This window comes from Periplaneta americana, chromosome 4 (assembly GCF_040183065.1).
Source record: "Periplaneta americana isolate PAMFEO1 chromosome 4, P.americana_PAMFEO1_priV1, whole genome shotgun sequence".
In the NCBI taxonomy this organism is placed as follows: domain Eukaryota; kingdom Metazoa; phylum Arthropoda; class Insecta; order Blattodea; family Blattidae; genus Periplaneta; species Periplaneta americana.
Window position 1 is genome coordinate 21,441,429 of NC_091120.1, and position 18,002 is coordinate 21,459,430.

Sequence of the window (18,002 nt, forward strand, 5' to 3'; positions counted from 1 at the left end):
CACGAAAAATCTCTTCTTGGTGACAGAAACGTTTGCACGAAAAACCTCTTCTTAGTGACAAAACATTTGCACAAAACACTTCTTCTTGGTGACAGAAACATTTGCACGAAAAATCCCTTCTTGGTGACAGAAACATTTGCATGAAAAATCTCTTCTTGGTGACAGAAACATTTGCACGAAAAATCCCTTCTTGGTGACAAATAATAGTATGTCCATCAAAAGGTAGGGCTGTTAGAATTTTATTCTCTACCACACCACCAGAATACAAACAGACAAGAATCTTTATTGACACGTTGGTTCCGATAAATCAATGAATATCATCAATAAACTTTATTTGAAGACCATCTGTAACTTATCATACATAAATTTATTTAATTATTAAAGATATTATATCACATAATAGTAATGACACATGTTTTCCACTAGTAAAAGTCATCTTCACGTCAAATTGGAACCAGTTAAGAACACGTCGTTAGGCAAACTATGGTATTATATAATTATGAATGTTGTTACGAATGAAGACTTACTTGTGCAATCTAAAAGCATATACCATGAGCAAATTAATAGACATTGTGTACTATCATACTCATATAAAAGAGAACGCACATAGATTTCTAACTTTTATTTTCAAATTGTACTTTAATATTTAATGTCACATATGTTCACATACTGTACATTTAAACTTTTAAAGTGTTCAACTACAACAGTATCAGCACACAACAAATATAATTTAGGATTCGGACAATGAAGAATATCACTTCGAAACTAGGCGGCCAGGTAAATTCCTCACATTAACACAGTAAAGAAGTTACAAAGTTAATCAGTGGCTATAATTTTTAATAATTTTCTCAGTGTCTCTATATGCACAATGTTTATTAACTTGTTGATGACAGATAGATAATAGATTGCACAAATAAGTCTTTATTCATAATAACATGCATAATTATATAACATCATAGTCTGCCTAATGATGTGTTCTTAAATGATATGAATTTGACCTGAAGATGACTTTTACAAGCCCAAAATGTTTGTCATTCATTATGTGATTTAATATCTTTTACAATTAAATAAATTTAATTAATTTATTAACTAGTGGACTTAATCGTGTTAATTATGTATGATTTGTGCGGCTTACAGCTGTTTCAGTGCTCACGCACCATCCTCAGAGCCTACTAGATCACGGCATCATCTCGAATTTCTCTGCCTGTTATGTGGGTGTGTTTGATTGTTGAAAGATGTTGAATAGTGGGGTCAAATAGTGTGTGTGTACTGAAATTGATCTGTGTGTTGAGAAATTGATCGGGGTGTGTTTTAGTGTGTTTGTATATTTCGTATTGTTCTAGTGTTTTTGGTTTTTTGGTTGTATTTGTAGGATTTCCATGTCCGTATTTAAACCAAAAACTCAACACACTAGAACAATACGAAATATACAAACACACTAAAACACACCCCGATCAATTTCAGTACACACACACACTATTTGACTCCACTATTCAACACCTTTCAACAATCAAACACATCCACATAACAGGCAGAGAAGTTCGAGATGACGCCGTGATCTAGTAGGCTCTGAGGATGGTGCGTGAAGCACTGAAACAGCTGTAAGCCGCACAAATCTTACATAATTAACACGAGTTAAGTCCACTAGTTATTCAATTAATTATATTCAAGTGTTAAAAGTAGTGTATGCAAGATTAAAAATGGATAAATAAATTTATGTATGATAAGTTACAGGTCAGATGGTTTTCAAATAAAGCTTATTGATGTTAAACCCTTTAGGGATAATCCATGCTGAGAGTACAATCAACAGATACAGACCACAAGTCCTATACAGTGGACATATTTTATGACTGAAAAGGGATAGGCTGAGATTCTAATACGAGCACATTTTTCTCACGGCTGTTCTTATGAGGTGGGAGGGGGAACAATGCACTAGCTTCGTGCCAATACGGAACTTTTAAAACAATAGAAATATTAAACTAATTCTACATGCATTCAAATAGTCATTCGAGTGACATATTTACCCTAACTTATAAAAATGTATGTTATTAATATTCAATATTATACATTCTACAAATTACAGTGTTTTCCACGTGGTGTTCCAAACCCCATCTGCATGTAACAATCCATCGCTTGTGGGCACGAGACTGAATCAACTCATGGTATGCGTAGCTGACAGTAACTAGTTTATGTTTAAGTTTGTTTTATGAACTTTTTAAAACTTTTTTCCTATTTGGTGTAAAATATTAATTTTTTGTATGTAGAGAGCTCATAGCTGTAGCAAATCAACCAAAAATAAATATTTTGAAAAAAAAAAATTTTTTAGGGGCCCAGATTTGAAAAAAATATACCCAATGCAGGATTTTACTAAAACCGAAATATCTAAACCATTTTTAAAGGTAGATTCATCCAGTTTTTTGCAATATACTTGCAAAAATACGCTGTACAAACTGTCTGTAACAGAATTTTGATATTTGTTCCTACCTTTGTAAAATAAACAATTAAAATTTAATAACACTTTTCTGATTTCCTTTCTTGCAAACAAACGGACATATTTTTAAAATGAAACCAATTAACAAAATTCTGTTACAGCGGAAAGTTTCCTAATAGTCTAAAGAATGTGTGTTCTAAATTTCATGCATGCATCTTTAATAGTTCAGAAGTTATATCCATTTTTGTCTGGCAATGTAGCAAAAAAATGAAATTACCATAAATCAATAAAAGGGGGCGAGTGATTTAAAAATCCATAGCACAGGAAGTTTAAAAATGGCGTCTCAACATCCGATAAGGGCACAAATAAACACGCAATGTTATGAAATGCATTCCACACATATCAAAGGGTGTTTTAAAGAAAAAAAAAAATTTTTTTTTTTTTTTTTGAAAATTCAATTTACCAGAAACTAAAATAAAAGCGGGCGAGTGATTTAAAAATCCATAACGTAGGATGTTTAAAAATGGCGTCTCAACATCTGATAAGGGCACAAATTCCCACAAAATATTATGCTATGCATTCCACACATATCACAGAGTATTTTAAAGATTTTTTTTTTTTAATTTAATCATTTTTCACCAAAAAATACCATCCTCTCCCCTTAAATGAAAGAGAAAACATTTGTGTAATGAAAATGTGTAGAATGGAGTTTATTCATTGCTGGTAATGTATACACGATATATTCTGAGTGAACTGTAGTGAAACATTTGTTGTGAGCAGGAACTATTTCGGAATGCCACCAGATATGAAGAGGAAATATATTGCATGTCCTTCATTAATTACTTCTCTTAACACAGACCTATACTCTCTATTTGTAAACCGAAACAAAAATATTCAAATCAACACAATTTTTAGTTCAATTCCCGAAAGTCTGTGACATATTCTATCTGCTGGTGTATTCCTGACACAGCGCAGAATTTTTATTTATGTTCCTATTTTAGTCTGCCTGCTTCCAGTAACAGAATTTAAGCTCGCACTGAAGAATCATCTAGCATACCATGAATTCATTCACACTTCTGTCTACCAGCAATGCATCATTGCCTGCCTGATATGACCTTCAGAATGAAAGAAACTCGAGTGTTGGGGGTGTAAGTAATGCAACATTTCACTTTGCACAGTAAAACTTCCAAGTAGACACACAGACTATTATATGTGAACCATAAAACAACACATTTCGCACTGAGAAGGAATAACGGGTTCATGCTGATGTTACAAATTCTTTCATTCCTCAAAAAATTGACCTGAGAATTTCCACATCGTGATCGAAGAGAACCAAGTGTAAGCAGACTGAAATTTACAGATATAATATTAAGAAAAGAAAATGAATTACATATTCAGAGTCTCTGTATCAACTGAAGTTTGCAGAGAACAAACTAAACAAAGTAAAGTATAATAGAAAACATAAAAATGGAGAAGAAACAGAAGAAATAATAAGACTGTAAATGTACAAAACATTACTCCTTTTAACATGAAAGACTACAGTTCACATTGTACGAATCTCACAGTTACAAGTCAACATGCTGAATAAGACACATCAGCCTAACACTTACTACAACGTCCATTGTGGTTGTCTACTTGTGCAACAAAACACCACAAAAATCAATAAAACCAAACTTAAACACCTTTCCATGAATTTGCACCAACGTATGAGACTGCTCTTAGCACCAAAGGGGCCTCGAGAGGATGCAGTAGCTGTAATGGTGGTAATAGTGATATATTGGTGTTGATAAAATGAGGGTGGCGCCAATATTAACAGTGGTAATAAGTGACAGTGACTACATTGGTGAGGTGAGTGCCACAAAGTACTGGAGTTGGTACTTATGGCGAAAGACAATGATAATATGAAATAGTTTTAGTAACGACTGTAACATTAGTGATCATAGCCATGATAACGATAGCATTAGTGGTGATGGCAGTAGTTATAATGATGGTGATTATTAACAACAGTGATAGAAGTGATGATAGCGAGTGTTGGATAGTAGTGTAGGTGCTACTTTCAGTAAGTGACTGATGGTAGTGAAGAACAAGCACAGTGACCAATATTGAAAGTAGAGATGTCAATAGTTGTTGTTGTTATTTTCTAATGCCAGACATTTGACAATAAAGTCATTTGACCTCTTGCACTCCAATATTTTTCAAAGATATTATCATAGTCAGCCACTGAAGCACAGATTTTGAGGTGTTCCGAATCCATTTCTTGGTTTGAGTTGCACAATGGGCAGTTAGGGGACTGATATATTCCAATTCTATGCAGGTGTTTGGCCAAACAATCATGGCCTGTTGCCAATCTAAATGCAGCTACAGACGATTTTCGTGGTAAATCGGGAATTAACTGTGGATTATGTCAATAGTGATAGTGAACAAATGATAGTAGTGAGAGTGAGCAACAGTGACAGTGAAGATGGTAGTAACAGTGAATGACAGTGATAGTAGTGAGAGTAAGCAGCAGTGACAGTGATGATGGTAGTAACAGTGAATGACAGTGATAGTAGTGAGAGTAAGTGGCAGTGATAGTGAAGATGGTAATGATAGTGAATGACAGTGATAGTAGTGTGAGTAAGTAAGTGGCAGTGATAGTGAAGATGGTAATAACAGTGAATGACAGTGATAGTAGTGTGAGTAAGTAAGTGGCAGTGATAGTGAAGATGGTAATAACAGTGAATGACAGTGATAGTAGTGTGAGTAAGTGGCAGTGATAGTGAAGATGGTAATAACAGTGAATGACAGTGATAGTAGTGAGAGTGAGTAGCAGTGATAGTGAAGGTGATAGTGCTAGTGAATGTCAGTGATAATAGTGTGAGTAAGTGGCAGTGATAGTGAAGATGGTAGTGATAGTGAATGACAGTGATAGTAGTGAGAGTAAGCAGCAGTGACAGTGATGATGGTAGTAACAGTGAATGACAGTGATAGTAGTGAGAGTAAGCAGCAGTGACAGTGATGATGGTAGTAACAGTGAATGACAGTGATAGTAGTGAGAGTAAGCAGCAGTGACAGTGATGATGGTAGTAACAGTGAATGACAGTGATAGTAGTGAGAGTAAGCAGCAGTGACAGTGAAGATGGTAGTAACAGTGAATGACAGTGATAGTAGTGTAAGTAAGTGGCAGTGATAGTGAAGATGGTAGTGATAGTGAATGACAGTGATAGTAGTGAGAGTAAGCAGCAGTGACAGTGAAGATGGTAGTAACAGTGAATGACAGTGATAGTAGTGTAAGTAAGTGGCAGTGATAGTGAAGATGGTAGTGATAGTGAATGACAGTGATAGTAGTGAGAGTAAGCAGCAGTGACAGTGATGATGGTAGTAACAGTGAATGACAGTAATAGTAGTGTGAGTAAGTGGCAGTGATAGTGAAGATGGTAGTGATAGTGAATGACAGTGATAGTAGTGAGAGTAAGCAGCAGTGACAGTGAAGATGGCAGTAACAGTGAATGACAGTGATAGTAGTGTGAGTAAGTGGCAGTGATAGTGAAGATGGTAATAACAGTGAATGACAGTGATAGTAGTGAGAGTGAGTGGCAGTGATAGCGAAGGTGATAGTGATAGTGAATGTCAGTGATAATAGTGTGAGTAAGTGGCAGTGATAGTGAAGATGGTAATAACAGTGAATGACAGTGATAGTAGTGAGAGTGAGTGGCAGTGATAGCGAAGGTGATAGTGATAGTGAATGTCAGTGATAATAGTGTAAGTGGCAGTGATAGTGAAGATGGTAATAACAGTGAATGACAGTGATAGTAGTGAGAGTGAGTGGCAGTGATAGCGAAGGTGATAGTGATAGTGAATGTCAGTGATAATAGTGTGAATAAGTGGCAGTGATAGTGAAGATGGTAATAACAGTGAATGACAGTGATAGTAGAGAGAGTGAGTGGCGGTGATAGTGATAGTGAATGTCAGTGATAATAGTGTAAGTAAGTGGCAGTGATAGTGAAGATGGTAGTGATAGTGAATGACAGTGATAGTAGTGAGAGTAAGCGGCAGTGATAGTCAATCCACACCTGTGGAGTAACAGTTAGCACATCTGGCCGCGAAACCAGGTGGCCCAGGTTCGATTCCCAGTCAGGGCAAGTTACCTGGTTGAGGTTCTTTTCCGGGGGTTTCCCTCGACCCAATACGAGCAAATGCTGGGTAACTTTCGGTGCTGGACCCCAGGCTCATTTCACCGGCATTATCACCTTCATCTCATTCAGATTCTAAATAACCTAAGATGTTGATAAAGTGTCGTAAAATAACCTACTAAAATAAAAAGTGATAGTGAAGGTGGTAGTGACAGTGAATGACAGTAACAATAATAAGAGTAAGCAGCAGTGACTGTAATGATTTTAGTAGTAACAATGAGTGACAGTGATAGTAATTATGGTGGTAGTGACTGTGAGTGACAGTGATAGTAGTGATGTCAACAATAATAGTACAGTAATGATGATGGTAGTGATATGTGAATTTGAAGTGTGTCTACTGAAGTGGAGATCATATGAATTGTGTTTAAGTTTAGTTTTAGCAATGGTTTTTCAGGCTATACATCTATCGAAACAGAGGATTGTTAAATTATTTAATAACTGTCAAAAAAAAAGAACAGATTCCATTTTCAATAAGAAGAAACACTGACATGCATGTTCTAACAACAAGAACACTGTCTGTGAGGAAAATGCTGTTACAGTACTGTGTGTCTAACCATCACTAAGAAGAGGTATTTCTCAATACAGTGCAGACAACCGAGATAGACAACATAAGTGCCAACAGAGTTGTGTCGCTGGCTTAGTGCAGCAGCTGTTAAGGCAGACCTTGCGTCCTTTACCAGGATTGAAGTAAACAATATGCTGGGAAAACAACCCGACACTGCACTGCCTTCCACAGAGCAACCTCACGAGCCTAGTAAGAATGCCAGTAACTTAGGTTTGACTCACTGTATATTTCTTACGCAATGTTAATACCATGTTCACACTTTACAGGAAATTTATTTTTTCACATTCACTTAATATTAAGGAGGATGAAGCATATTATAAAGTGGCTGAACTCTAAAGCTGAGGGTTTCTGTCACCTGACAAGTCACTATAAACTTGGACAGGAATATTTTTCCCACGTTCACTTACATTTCACATATATTATGCCTGCTGTATTTCCATAAGACAAAGTATACAAAGGTAAGATTATGTGATGATGGTGATCAGTGTTGCCAATTTTCCGACTCTGTTACTAAATCTTGTGACTTTCGTTTTTTTGAAGACAATTTCTTTTGACTTTTTCATTGCTTAAATAGGGATTTAATTACTTTGTCAGCACCCTCTAGCAACAAAAATTAACACTTCACTTGACAACACTGATAGTGATCATGCAGACAAATACTACTGAGAAAACGTGATTAAACAAATTACAAATTGATAGTGGATAGAATGGATCTGAGCTCCTTCAACTGAAAGTGTGCTACAGGAATGTTCTCTCTTACAGCCAATATTTTAATACTATGATTTTCTATAACATTTAACCGAGAAACTTTTATTTAATACTGGCAACGTTAATTTAGATCTCATCTACGAGCCTAAAAAATAACTGATGAAATTCTGAAATCAGAGTGGTATTGCTAAGCTGCATATTTATGTATTACTTATTTCACTAAGAAATAGCTTCTCATAAATTCAGAAGGCAATTTCAGTATACACATACTTAACGTGACAAGTTTATAAGAATTTTTATAAAAAATTAGTTCTAAAGTTATGGGTTCTAAAGTTGAGTCAGTCTGCGAACGAAAACAAATTGTGCATCTAGGAACTGCTACATGGAAAACTACTGGGTGTTCAGTTCAAAGTGTGTCATGGCTCATTGTATGCCGTCATGTGGCTAGCCGATGAGTCTAGAGAATTCAATCTTCCTACACTTCCGCAGAGGTGTATAACCTATGAGGCAGAGAAGTTGCCTAGCAAGTACGGCGTTCATTCTGAAGAGTACGTACCGATACATACGGTAATGCCGGTAGTGGCAGGAATGTGAACTGTTTGGAAATACGTACTGTCGGGATAATGGGGAGAGGGTTAAGACGATTACTTACGTATTTGTTGACATTAACTTCGACGGTCAACATGGACACGGAGCATTTGATTTGTGCTGTGGAATGTTACCGTACGCAACCGATGATAACAAATACCCTGTGTACGACTTGCCAGCGCAAAACACAGTTCGAAAGAGGTTATGGTAGCACACAGACAGTACAGACTGCCATCTGTTGCTACGACGTTTAAGTTATACCATACACGTTCTCAAGTTCAGATTGAAGAACGCCTTAAATAATAGGCAACTTCTCTGACATATAAGCTGAAACTTGCTTCAAATCGGTGACCCAACAACAGTGACGTCATGACACACTTTGAAATGAACACGCAGTAGTGTACAGACGTATTAGTTCAGCCTTGAAAGGCAAAGTATTGAGAAAACGATTATTCATAATTCAATTAAGGCTTCAGGTTAAAAATATTATTAGAAATATCTAAAAAAAAAAAAATAAATAAAAATAAAAATAAAACATGTACTACAGCTAAAGACAACCACAAACTCATACCAAGCAACACTGCATCACACAACAAAATGGATGCTAATGATACCTCTATGAATGAAGCCCTCTTTGAAGTTGGCTCAGAAGTTTGTTGTGGAGTGGACAGTTCTTTACCGTCATCTTTCCCCAGGAAATCTCCTTGACTGCGGCTGCTAACAAGAGACAATCTTGAGCTGAAAATGATATTTTTTGAATAAGGAAGATATAAATATTTTATTTTTCATCACTTCTTTTTTTGGCACTCATGAAATACGTATACAAAAGTTTAAATTTTATAGTTATATATTTTCTTTTGCAGAATATGTTTTACTCTTTTTCAGAATGCAAAATATTCATTTTGAGCACTGTTGGTGACACGTTACTGCACTGAAAGGTAATTGAAATCTAACGAACACAAGACATGCAGGTACTTACGTTGTACTATTGATTGCTAATTACTACAATACCTATTATTCTTGAAAATAAACTGTTAACTTTAGTAAATCAGTGAATACAAGGGAAATGATATCTCACTTTTTACACTCTGAAAATCAATTCAAATTCAACTTTTCTCTTTTTTCATAGACAGAATGTATGTAACAGCGACTTGTTTCAAACTTTGCATTTATTGTTTTATATTTGGGTAGTAACTATGATATTCACTCTTAATCATATACCATTACTTAACTCTAAAAATCGTAATTACGTATACTATATGCTTCCCTTTTATCTAAAATTCTAATCTATTCTATCAATCTTTAAAGAATAAACGGAATTATTTTTTCAAACTTATTGAAAAACACGAATTTATAAAAATTATTTTAAAATGTCTACATATTTTTAAAAACTAAATAGGGGAAGAGATGATAAAGATAGAGACAAACACGTAGCAAGACAGAAAGAGTAAGAAGTAGCAAGACCCTGTTTTTAATCGAAAGTACTTCAGATAAAATAACAGGCAATAAAAGGCTTACTTTAAGCAACACTGCCTTGTAATTGTTTTTGTAAAAGAGGGATACTGTTGGATATGTGTGTATGTATGTATGTAAAGATAAATAAGCTTTAGTTATTCAAAGTCCTAAAAAAGGACGCGAACATGCACAGAGATTAGAAATATGTACAAATAGAGAAGGATGAAGACAGAAACAGAAGTAGAGGAAAATAAATCGAGTAATAATGCCAAGAGGATTCTTGTTCAGATAAAATGATATGAAAATCCTTAATAAACTATCTGATGCTCAAAATACCAGTACTCAATAAAACATATTATTTATGTAATAAACGAGTATATTACAAATTAATAATTTTCTAATTCTGAACTTAAAAAAAATAACGACACTAAATTTGAAGATGGCTGGTTTTGAAGACTTTCTCAATACAGTAAAACCTCGTTAATACGCTCCCTCTTATAATGCTATCCCGTTCATTATGCTCTTTTTACACAGTCCCTGGACATTTCCTATACTGTGTGACACAGAAGTCAGTTAACAAATGGGAAACATTACTAAATTGTATAACTGAAATAATTATTGTGCAAAGTAACGTAATGATGTGTTCCCTTCAAGATATCCGTAATCTGAGTGACCATTTTCATTTGTACTGTTAGGTTGGCAATACATATTCCCTTTTTTTGCCGCTAGAATTCTTTATCTTTTGTCCCAAATCTGCTACTGATGGAGAGCATTCAATAGATGTGATTGAAAAGATGATGGCCAGCCCTGAAAGGTCAGTGCGCTATGTGGCTCGAGAAAGTGGTGAATTTCGCAATGTAACTAATGCACGGTAAACTATAGCCTATGTTTCCTATGAAATAGTGTCTAAATTGTTTTCCCATTTCATAAATCATTTCCCGTCTATAGTGCTGCCCCACTTGTAACGCTTTAAGATCACAGTCCCTTGACGAACGTATTAGCGGGGTTATACCGTATTTGCTCGCGTAATTTGCGCCCCCGTGTATTTTGCGCACCCTAATTTTTAAGGGATTATTTTGAACTTTATTTTTGCTCCGTGTATTTTGCGCACACATTTTACGTACATATTTTTTTTCAGTGTAGTAGGGATTACGTACATATTTTTTTCAGTGTAGTAGGGATTTTCCTTTCCTACAGTCCATCGTAGGTCATTCACCAGCAACTGAAGTACCTGCTTCAGAAAGAAACCCCAAAGTCCCGCTACTTTAACAATGCTTGTCCTTGGTAGAGACAAGTTACCGGTATAGAAAATTAGCCCTACCGTAAATACTTGTACTTCAGTTGATTTTCAACACTTCTAATGTGCACTTGTATTTATACAGTATTTCAAGATGGGAAAGAAAAATAACAATTACACCACGTCATATAAGTTAAATTGAAAGTGATAAGTTTCGCGGAACAGTTCGGCAATCGTGCAGCTCAGAACTTAGAACAGTACTTCTTATTTGAAAAATCCGCACATTTTACACACCTCAATTTTTCAGTGGCCAAAGTTAATTAAAAAGTGCGCAAATTGCGCGAGCAAATACGCTACTGTATATATAGTAGCTATGCGAGTAATATAATGTGTAGATTTTAACAGATTATCCCTGGATAGAGTACAACAAAAAATTTCAATACCATATTAGTCCCAAATGAATACTTTTTTCAGAAAAAAAAAAATTTCCCCCTAAATTTAACACTGTTATACTTGGTAAGTACTACCCTGTACAATTCTGATTTTTACTCTTATCATTAAAGAAATTGATAAGAAATGACTTATCCCTTTGTAGTTTTCAACAAAATGGACGGGTTTCTTGCAAATTAAATAAAAAATTAACACGTATCATTACTTCCTGCCATTAGGATGTCAGGGAACTCTACTCGAGTGACTAAGGGACGAAACTCTGCCGTCCAGACTGAGTGTGTGTGTGTTTTTGTACATGAGCCAGTGACGTGTTGTTCCCAAACTACACAGACTTTCAGCGTAATTTTTTAATTGATTAGTATTAACTTAATTACAAAATGCTTAATAAGTTTTTCATTTATTTCAATGTCTATTTACCCCTTCAATCTGAACAATAATATCACCTCCACCCTGTATACCATGTTGTGGAAGAAAATAGCTCCAAAAGAACTGACTTCTTGGTGAGGGACTTATAAGGAAATATAAAATATCCACAATATGAAATATACATTCATAAATGGTTACTATAACAGAAATACTTATGTATAGATTATTGGTATAATCTACTGTAATACAGGAACATCACTTTATTTTTACTTCAATTTTTATTGTACCTGAGTTTTTGTATGTACTTCACTCCCATCCCTTCTACTAATGAAGTTCCAACTGTCCTCCACACAGAACCAAGGTCGCATATAGTACTGAGTTAGTGAGTATAGTACGTTTCAGAAATATGTTCGCATTTTCCTATGACGAAAGAGCTTTCAATATTGGATCATATTTACGCACAGGTACTGTCGTCCGTTTGCCCGATTTCCCCCACCTACTTTTACTCGCAGGGCTAGTGGCCGGGCTGTCTTGGCTCTTTTCCGAAAACATCAATTTCTGTTGTACTATTATACAACTGTTTAAAATAACTTGAATAAAAGGGCCTCGTTAAGTAATTAACTACCCCCTTTCTACGATCCTGCGACATAACCACTTGGACAGACAGTAGATAGCATGTCTGAGTAATTTTATCTGTGCAGGTCGGGCAGAAGTGAAGACTGAATTTACAGTATGTAAGGTACCGGTACTCTTTTATAGAGTAGGTACAGAATTATTTCAACATGGGTTACTAAGTATGAAGGACGAAACTGGTCATTGGAATTAGATGCCATAGTCTATAGCGCGATAATAGGCACAAAAGAACTGAAGCCTGTATCGAAATGAACGGCCACCATTTTAAAAAATGTGTTTAAATATCCATATTATGATTATTTTTCATTTTAACTTCATTCTCTATATTGTACGCTAATGTGCTGTAGACAGTATAATATACACTGCATAATGAATACGTCCACATGGATAACTCAGTTCGTGAGTAAAAAAAATTATTGTTAATACTGTACTGTATTTTGATTAAACAAAAACCTAATGAAAATTATCACACTCAAAATCGTGATACTTCCTACTTTACGTAAATGGATGAACTACTTTTCTTCCCTCCTGTACGTAGTAAAGTGATTTGTTTGTATTTTACGCCAGTATCATCGAACTCCAGTCGTGGAAGGAGGTAGCAAATGGTGTTTTCGGTTCTCACTCATTAATCCAAAGGTATAGCCAGGTTAATATTAAAAATGTTAGTAAAAATAAAATGATGTCCCTGTATAACATGTGTATTGAGAAGAAACTATCTTTAATGATTTGGAACACATACAAGTAACCAAGATGACTTAAATGTGTTACTTTGGACAATGTTGGAGAAAGGGTATATTTAACTGGGATTACTTTGTATAAGTAGGTAACAGACTCAGGATATTTACTACGAGAGTGTCAAACTGTGTGTTTTGGTCATGAGAATATTCTTCCGTGAACAGAAAAATTATATAAATTAAAACATGTAAACAACTGTAACAACTTCAAATATTATGTAACATATACAATATTTACAAGAAGACCACTGTAACAACTTACTTTTCATATCACTGCACACATAATCCCGAACCTTGTAGCAGTTCAGTTTTACTATACTGCATATACATTAATGTGTCGTGGTAGACAAAATAAAAGTAAAATAATAATCGTAGTACTAACAATAATAACTACCAACCTCACTCAACTGTCCCTACTGCCTACCAATCTACACTAAAATTAATAAATTCTTGATGTAAAGACAGGAAGACAGTAAAGGAAAAATGGTTGCATTAAAATGAATTAAATACATAACAATAAAAACATTCGTAACATTATCACTATGAAATGCATATAGAGTATCCGGCATCATCGATATATTTAAACTTTTTAAAGAGTTGGTTTAAATCCACAATGTAACTTCAAACATAATAAAGGGGTAGAGTAGACGCAAGAAGAGCTTGCCACGGTAAGCTGCGCGAACTTTCGGAAACATTGGGTGCACTTGACCTCGCTTCGATTCGATTGGCAAACTGTCGACAGTTCTCAATCGTCTTCTGGCTTGATGTTTCGAGTGAGATTTATCACAGCACATGTAACGTAACCTAAACCTAGTTGCAGAGTAACTATTAACATAACATTGTTGAAAATACAGAAGCACGAATTTTTTTTTACATATAAAATCAGTGAATGAAATGACGAAGATATAAGAATATGTAATCGTGTAATAATTGATATTTGACGTTGTAATGAAACACTAATACTATGTGGTTAAAATATTCCGATAACTAGGGTATTATGGTCGGTTTATTTTAATCTGTATATACTCCTTATGTTACGAGTGGAGCCTGTTTCGTTTTTCATAAATTTATGAACGTTATAAATAATTCCCTAGTTTGACTGTGTAACGTTTTATTAGCACTTCCTAATTTAGAGCGAAACGGGGGGCATTGTTAAGAACATAGAATGTTATACAGAACTTTGTTATTTAACAAACACACTTTGAACTACCGGTACATAAAACTCCTGATATCAGGGAGAAAACGCAGAATATGTAACCCAAACGCTAGCTTCTATCCGCTCTGCACAGCAACACTCCACGATACGAACAGTTCAAGACCGCGCTTTCGAATGCGCCCTGTAATCAGCATTAGGTGATTCATAGCAGCTCTGTAACGAGCATGGCGGCACGAGGACCGAATATCGTTCTCTGCACATCAGTCAAATGGGCAAGCTTTCTTTGCGCTTCCTCTAGTTCGAAGTTCACTTATAAACTTTCTAGCAATTACAACTATACAAAAACTGAAAACTATCACTTACATGTAGACAAGTTATACCTATAAACAAACGACTTTGTTACAATAATGTAAACTGTGTATGTAAGGCAGGCAAACTTGCTGTAAGTATTTTCATTTCAGCCTATATCAATGTTTAATCAAGCTCATATAGCAAATAAAGAGCAAGCATAACAATGGCAACAGCTATGGTTTATTCTTAAGCATTTTCCATCTACATGCAACACTTACAATATTGCTAAAATTAAATTCATATTCCAATTATAAGTTCAAGTATTTACAATATCCAATTGTAAATACGCACTTCTCAACTGAATGACACAGGCCCTTGTTGACTAATTCAAGAAATTCCTTCATTTATTGGACATGAAGGTTGAAGACCGTTCTCACAATGCATTAATTAAAGCTGATATCTTAAATTCTAACTGTCCAAAATCCTCGTTGCTGCACATTATGAAGTAAAAATTCTACATTTCTAGTCTTTTCTTTTGTAGGATTCCCGTAATTATGTCCTCATTTTCCCGGACATATGCTCATTTTTCAGGGTTAAATTACTGTCTGGGAGGAATTCTGAAATCAATGCGAATGCTCAGAAATTGGACCTGTGGATTTCATTTTAAAAAATGCTTGGCTCTTAAACAATGGAAGCTAAGATTCTCGACATACCTAACATCTTTGTTTTACTCACGAATGAGGAGCTCAGAAAATATACTCGGCACTTTTTTAAGATTTGAGATACAGAACCCATTTCTCTTCCATTTTCTTATACTTACTGCTTTACTGGTATGCAACAGATAAAATGTTACTTTGTTCAAGGATTATGAAATTGATTGTAATTTTTTTTTAATTTGGTTATTTAACGACGCTGTATCAACAATGAGGTTATTTAGCATCGATGAGATTGGTGACAGCGAGATGGTATTTGGCAAAATGAGGCCGAGGATTCGCCACAGATTACCTGGCATTCACCTTACGGTTGGGGAAAACCTCGGAAAAAACCCAACTAGGTAATCAGCCCAAGAGGGGATCGAATCCGCGCCCGAGCACATCTTCAGACTGGCAGGCAAGCGCCTTAACAGACTGAGCCACGCCGGTGGCTTGTAAAAATGTTAAGGTTGCATAACCAAACATGAAAAATCACCTTCAAGGTGAGTTATTAGAGTCAGATATCATGCATGAAGCGAGAAAATGGCTGCATAGCAAGTATACATTTCTCTACCAACAAGATCTTCATTCATAATCTCTCACTTAAAGTGTATCAACAGAGAAGCGCACAACCAGGAAAACAGTATAAGAATACAATAAGAGATAAGTACAGTACTTCGGTAAAAATTACTAAAACTTGTAACTGAGTTCGGAAGCTTACTTTCTGACTGAATTATTTGTATATATGTGCACAGGTATGGGTGACACCTACACCCACAGAACCATTGGATCAAACTCACAAGAACTATTCCCTTCATGGATGAATCGTAGTGTTATATGCCATTGATCCATGGGCACATTATTGTGCTAGTACAACTTTGCCCATTTATTTCGTTTTATAAATGATACTATATGAAGGAATGGTGACATTATTGCAGGGAAATGGGAATATTCTGACAAACTTGCCCCAACGTAGTTTTTTTTTTTTTTTTTCCACTAGAAATTCAACTAGGAACTCATCACGATTTCAGCCCAGATCTAAGGCTATCCAGCTAAAAGTGCGACTACAGATTTAGTATTCTTTATAATTCAATGAATTTATTATTTTCTCTGCTTATTTCAACGAATGTTATTCTTCGTGAATATTGGAAGTCAACCAACTTATGTGAACAATTCGTACCTTTGGAAATATGTACAGTACAGGGCAACCATGATTAGATTGCCACCATAAAGTAATACTTCATTTAATGACCCTGCTGAAGTGCAAGATTATTCTGAGACGAGACAGACGTCAGAAACAAAGCAACACTTCATAACCATACTAATTCCATTACAAAGATACGTAATGTTCATGCACAGCAAAGTCTTCAAAAATACCTAAAAAAAAAACAGAAATCTTACACCTGAGGAGCATCGTTTCAAATTGTATTAAGTCCACTGGTGGACAAAATTGAGTTTGATACATTTTCGTATAGTTTTGGATGCGCTCTTTCATGCTGTGAACTTTGACTGTATTCGCTAACAGTGTAAATGACTGCTTAAAACTAGCGGTTGTTTCAAATCGTATTCAGACCTTTATAGTGTCTGTTTCATATCGTATTACGTCCAATATTCATGTTATACAATTGGTATAAATGAAATTAATTAATTAATTACTTTCTTATGTTAGTTATACTTTAGATCTGGCCCACTTCTTTCGACAATGCTACACATTCAATACGGACAACACAATCTTTTTCTCGTGAGCTGTGTGTAATGGAAGTTGTTTCCAGTTTGGACCAAGAAACTACTGTAGGTGACAGTTCAGGATGACGCCGAAAGAAGCAAACCATGCACATAAACTGAAATCTGAGGCAAGGTACGTAAAGAATAGATTTTAATGAAGAATGCAGGGATTATGAGACCCACTTCAAACAATTATACCACCCCGGCAATATTTTAATGAATGTAGAAATCCTATAATTTTCATTTAATTTAATACAATACTAAGTCAACATTCAAATCTTCAGGTCTTCATCTCATTCTCACGCATCAGGGTATTTACCAATTCATAGGCATGGGGTTAATGTCGGAGAAGGGAAATGGGCTGAAATCTACCCTCGAATTTTTAAAATGTAAAATTACTGTTTCATTTCGTTCTATGACCTATAGTAACTTATGGCAGAAAGGGATAGTTAAAAAAAAGCTGCTTATTTCAATTGTGTGAAGCTTTAGATTTCTATGGTATCATTATCGATGCAGTTACTGTGGTAACTGGCAATGAGGATGATGGTAGTATGGCTACTTGCGGCTGCTTAGAAGAAGAAGGATGATTCGAAAAAAATGTGAAAAATAATCAAACGCCATGAATTCAGCCGGATGGATGTTATGAACACCCTGTTGGCCTACATAAAATTTGTTTAATGTATATATTTATTTTTTTATTAATAAAATAATGTTTTATTTAATAATAACAATAATAATGGTTTTTATGCATTCATTTGTCTCGTTAAAGACATTTGACAGCAGGAAGAAGTTATGAACA

The 18,002-nt window shown here is 35.2% G+C and overlaps 1 protein-coding gene across 18 annotated transcripts in view; it reads right to left on the reverse strand.

Moving 5' to 3' along the window:
- The window catches only part of DCTN1-p150 (dynactin subunit 1), a 100,231-nt gene that overhangs the window by 53,281 nt on the left and 28,948 nt on the right, over positions 1–18,002 (reverse strand). For 8 of the 18 annotated variants that reach the window (XM_069822935.1, XM_069822928.1, XM_069822924.1 and 5 more), the window contains one exon: positions 9,079–9,202. In XM_069822935.1, coding sequence (XP_069679036.1) covers positions 9,079–9,202 — 124 coding nt within the window. The remainder of the gene's footprint in view (positions 1–9,078; positions 9,203–18,002) is intronic. The other 10 variants (XM_069822937.1, XM_069822931.1, XM_069822933.1 and 7 more) reach the window with 2 other exon arrangements.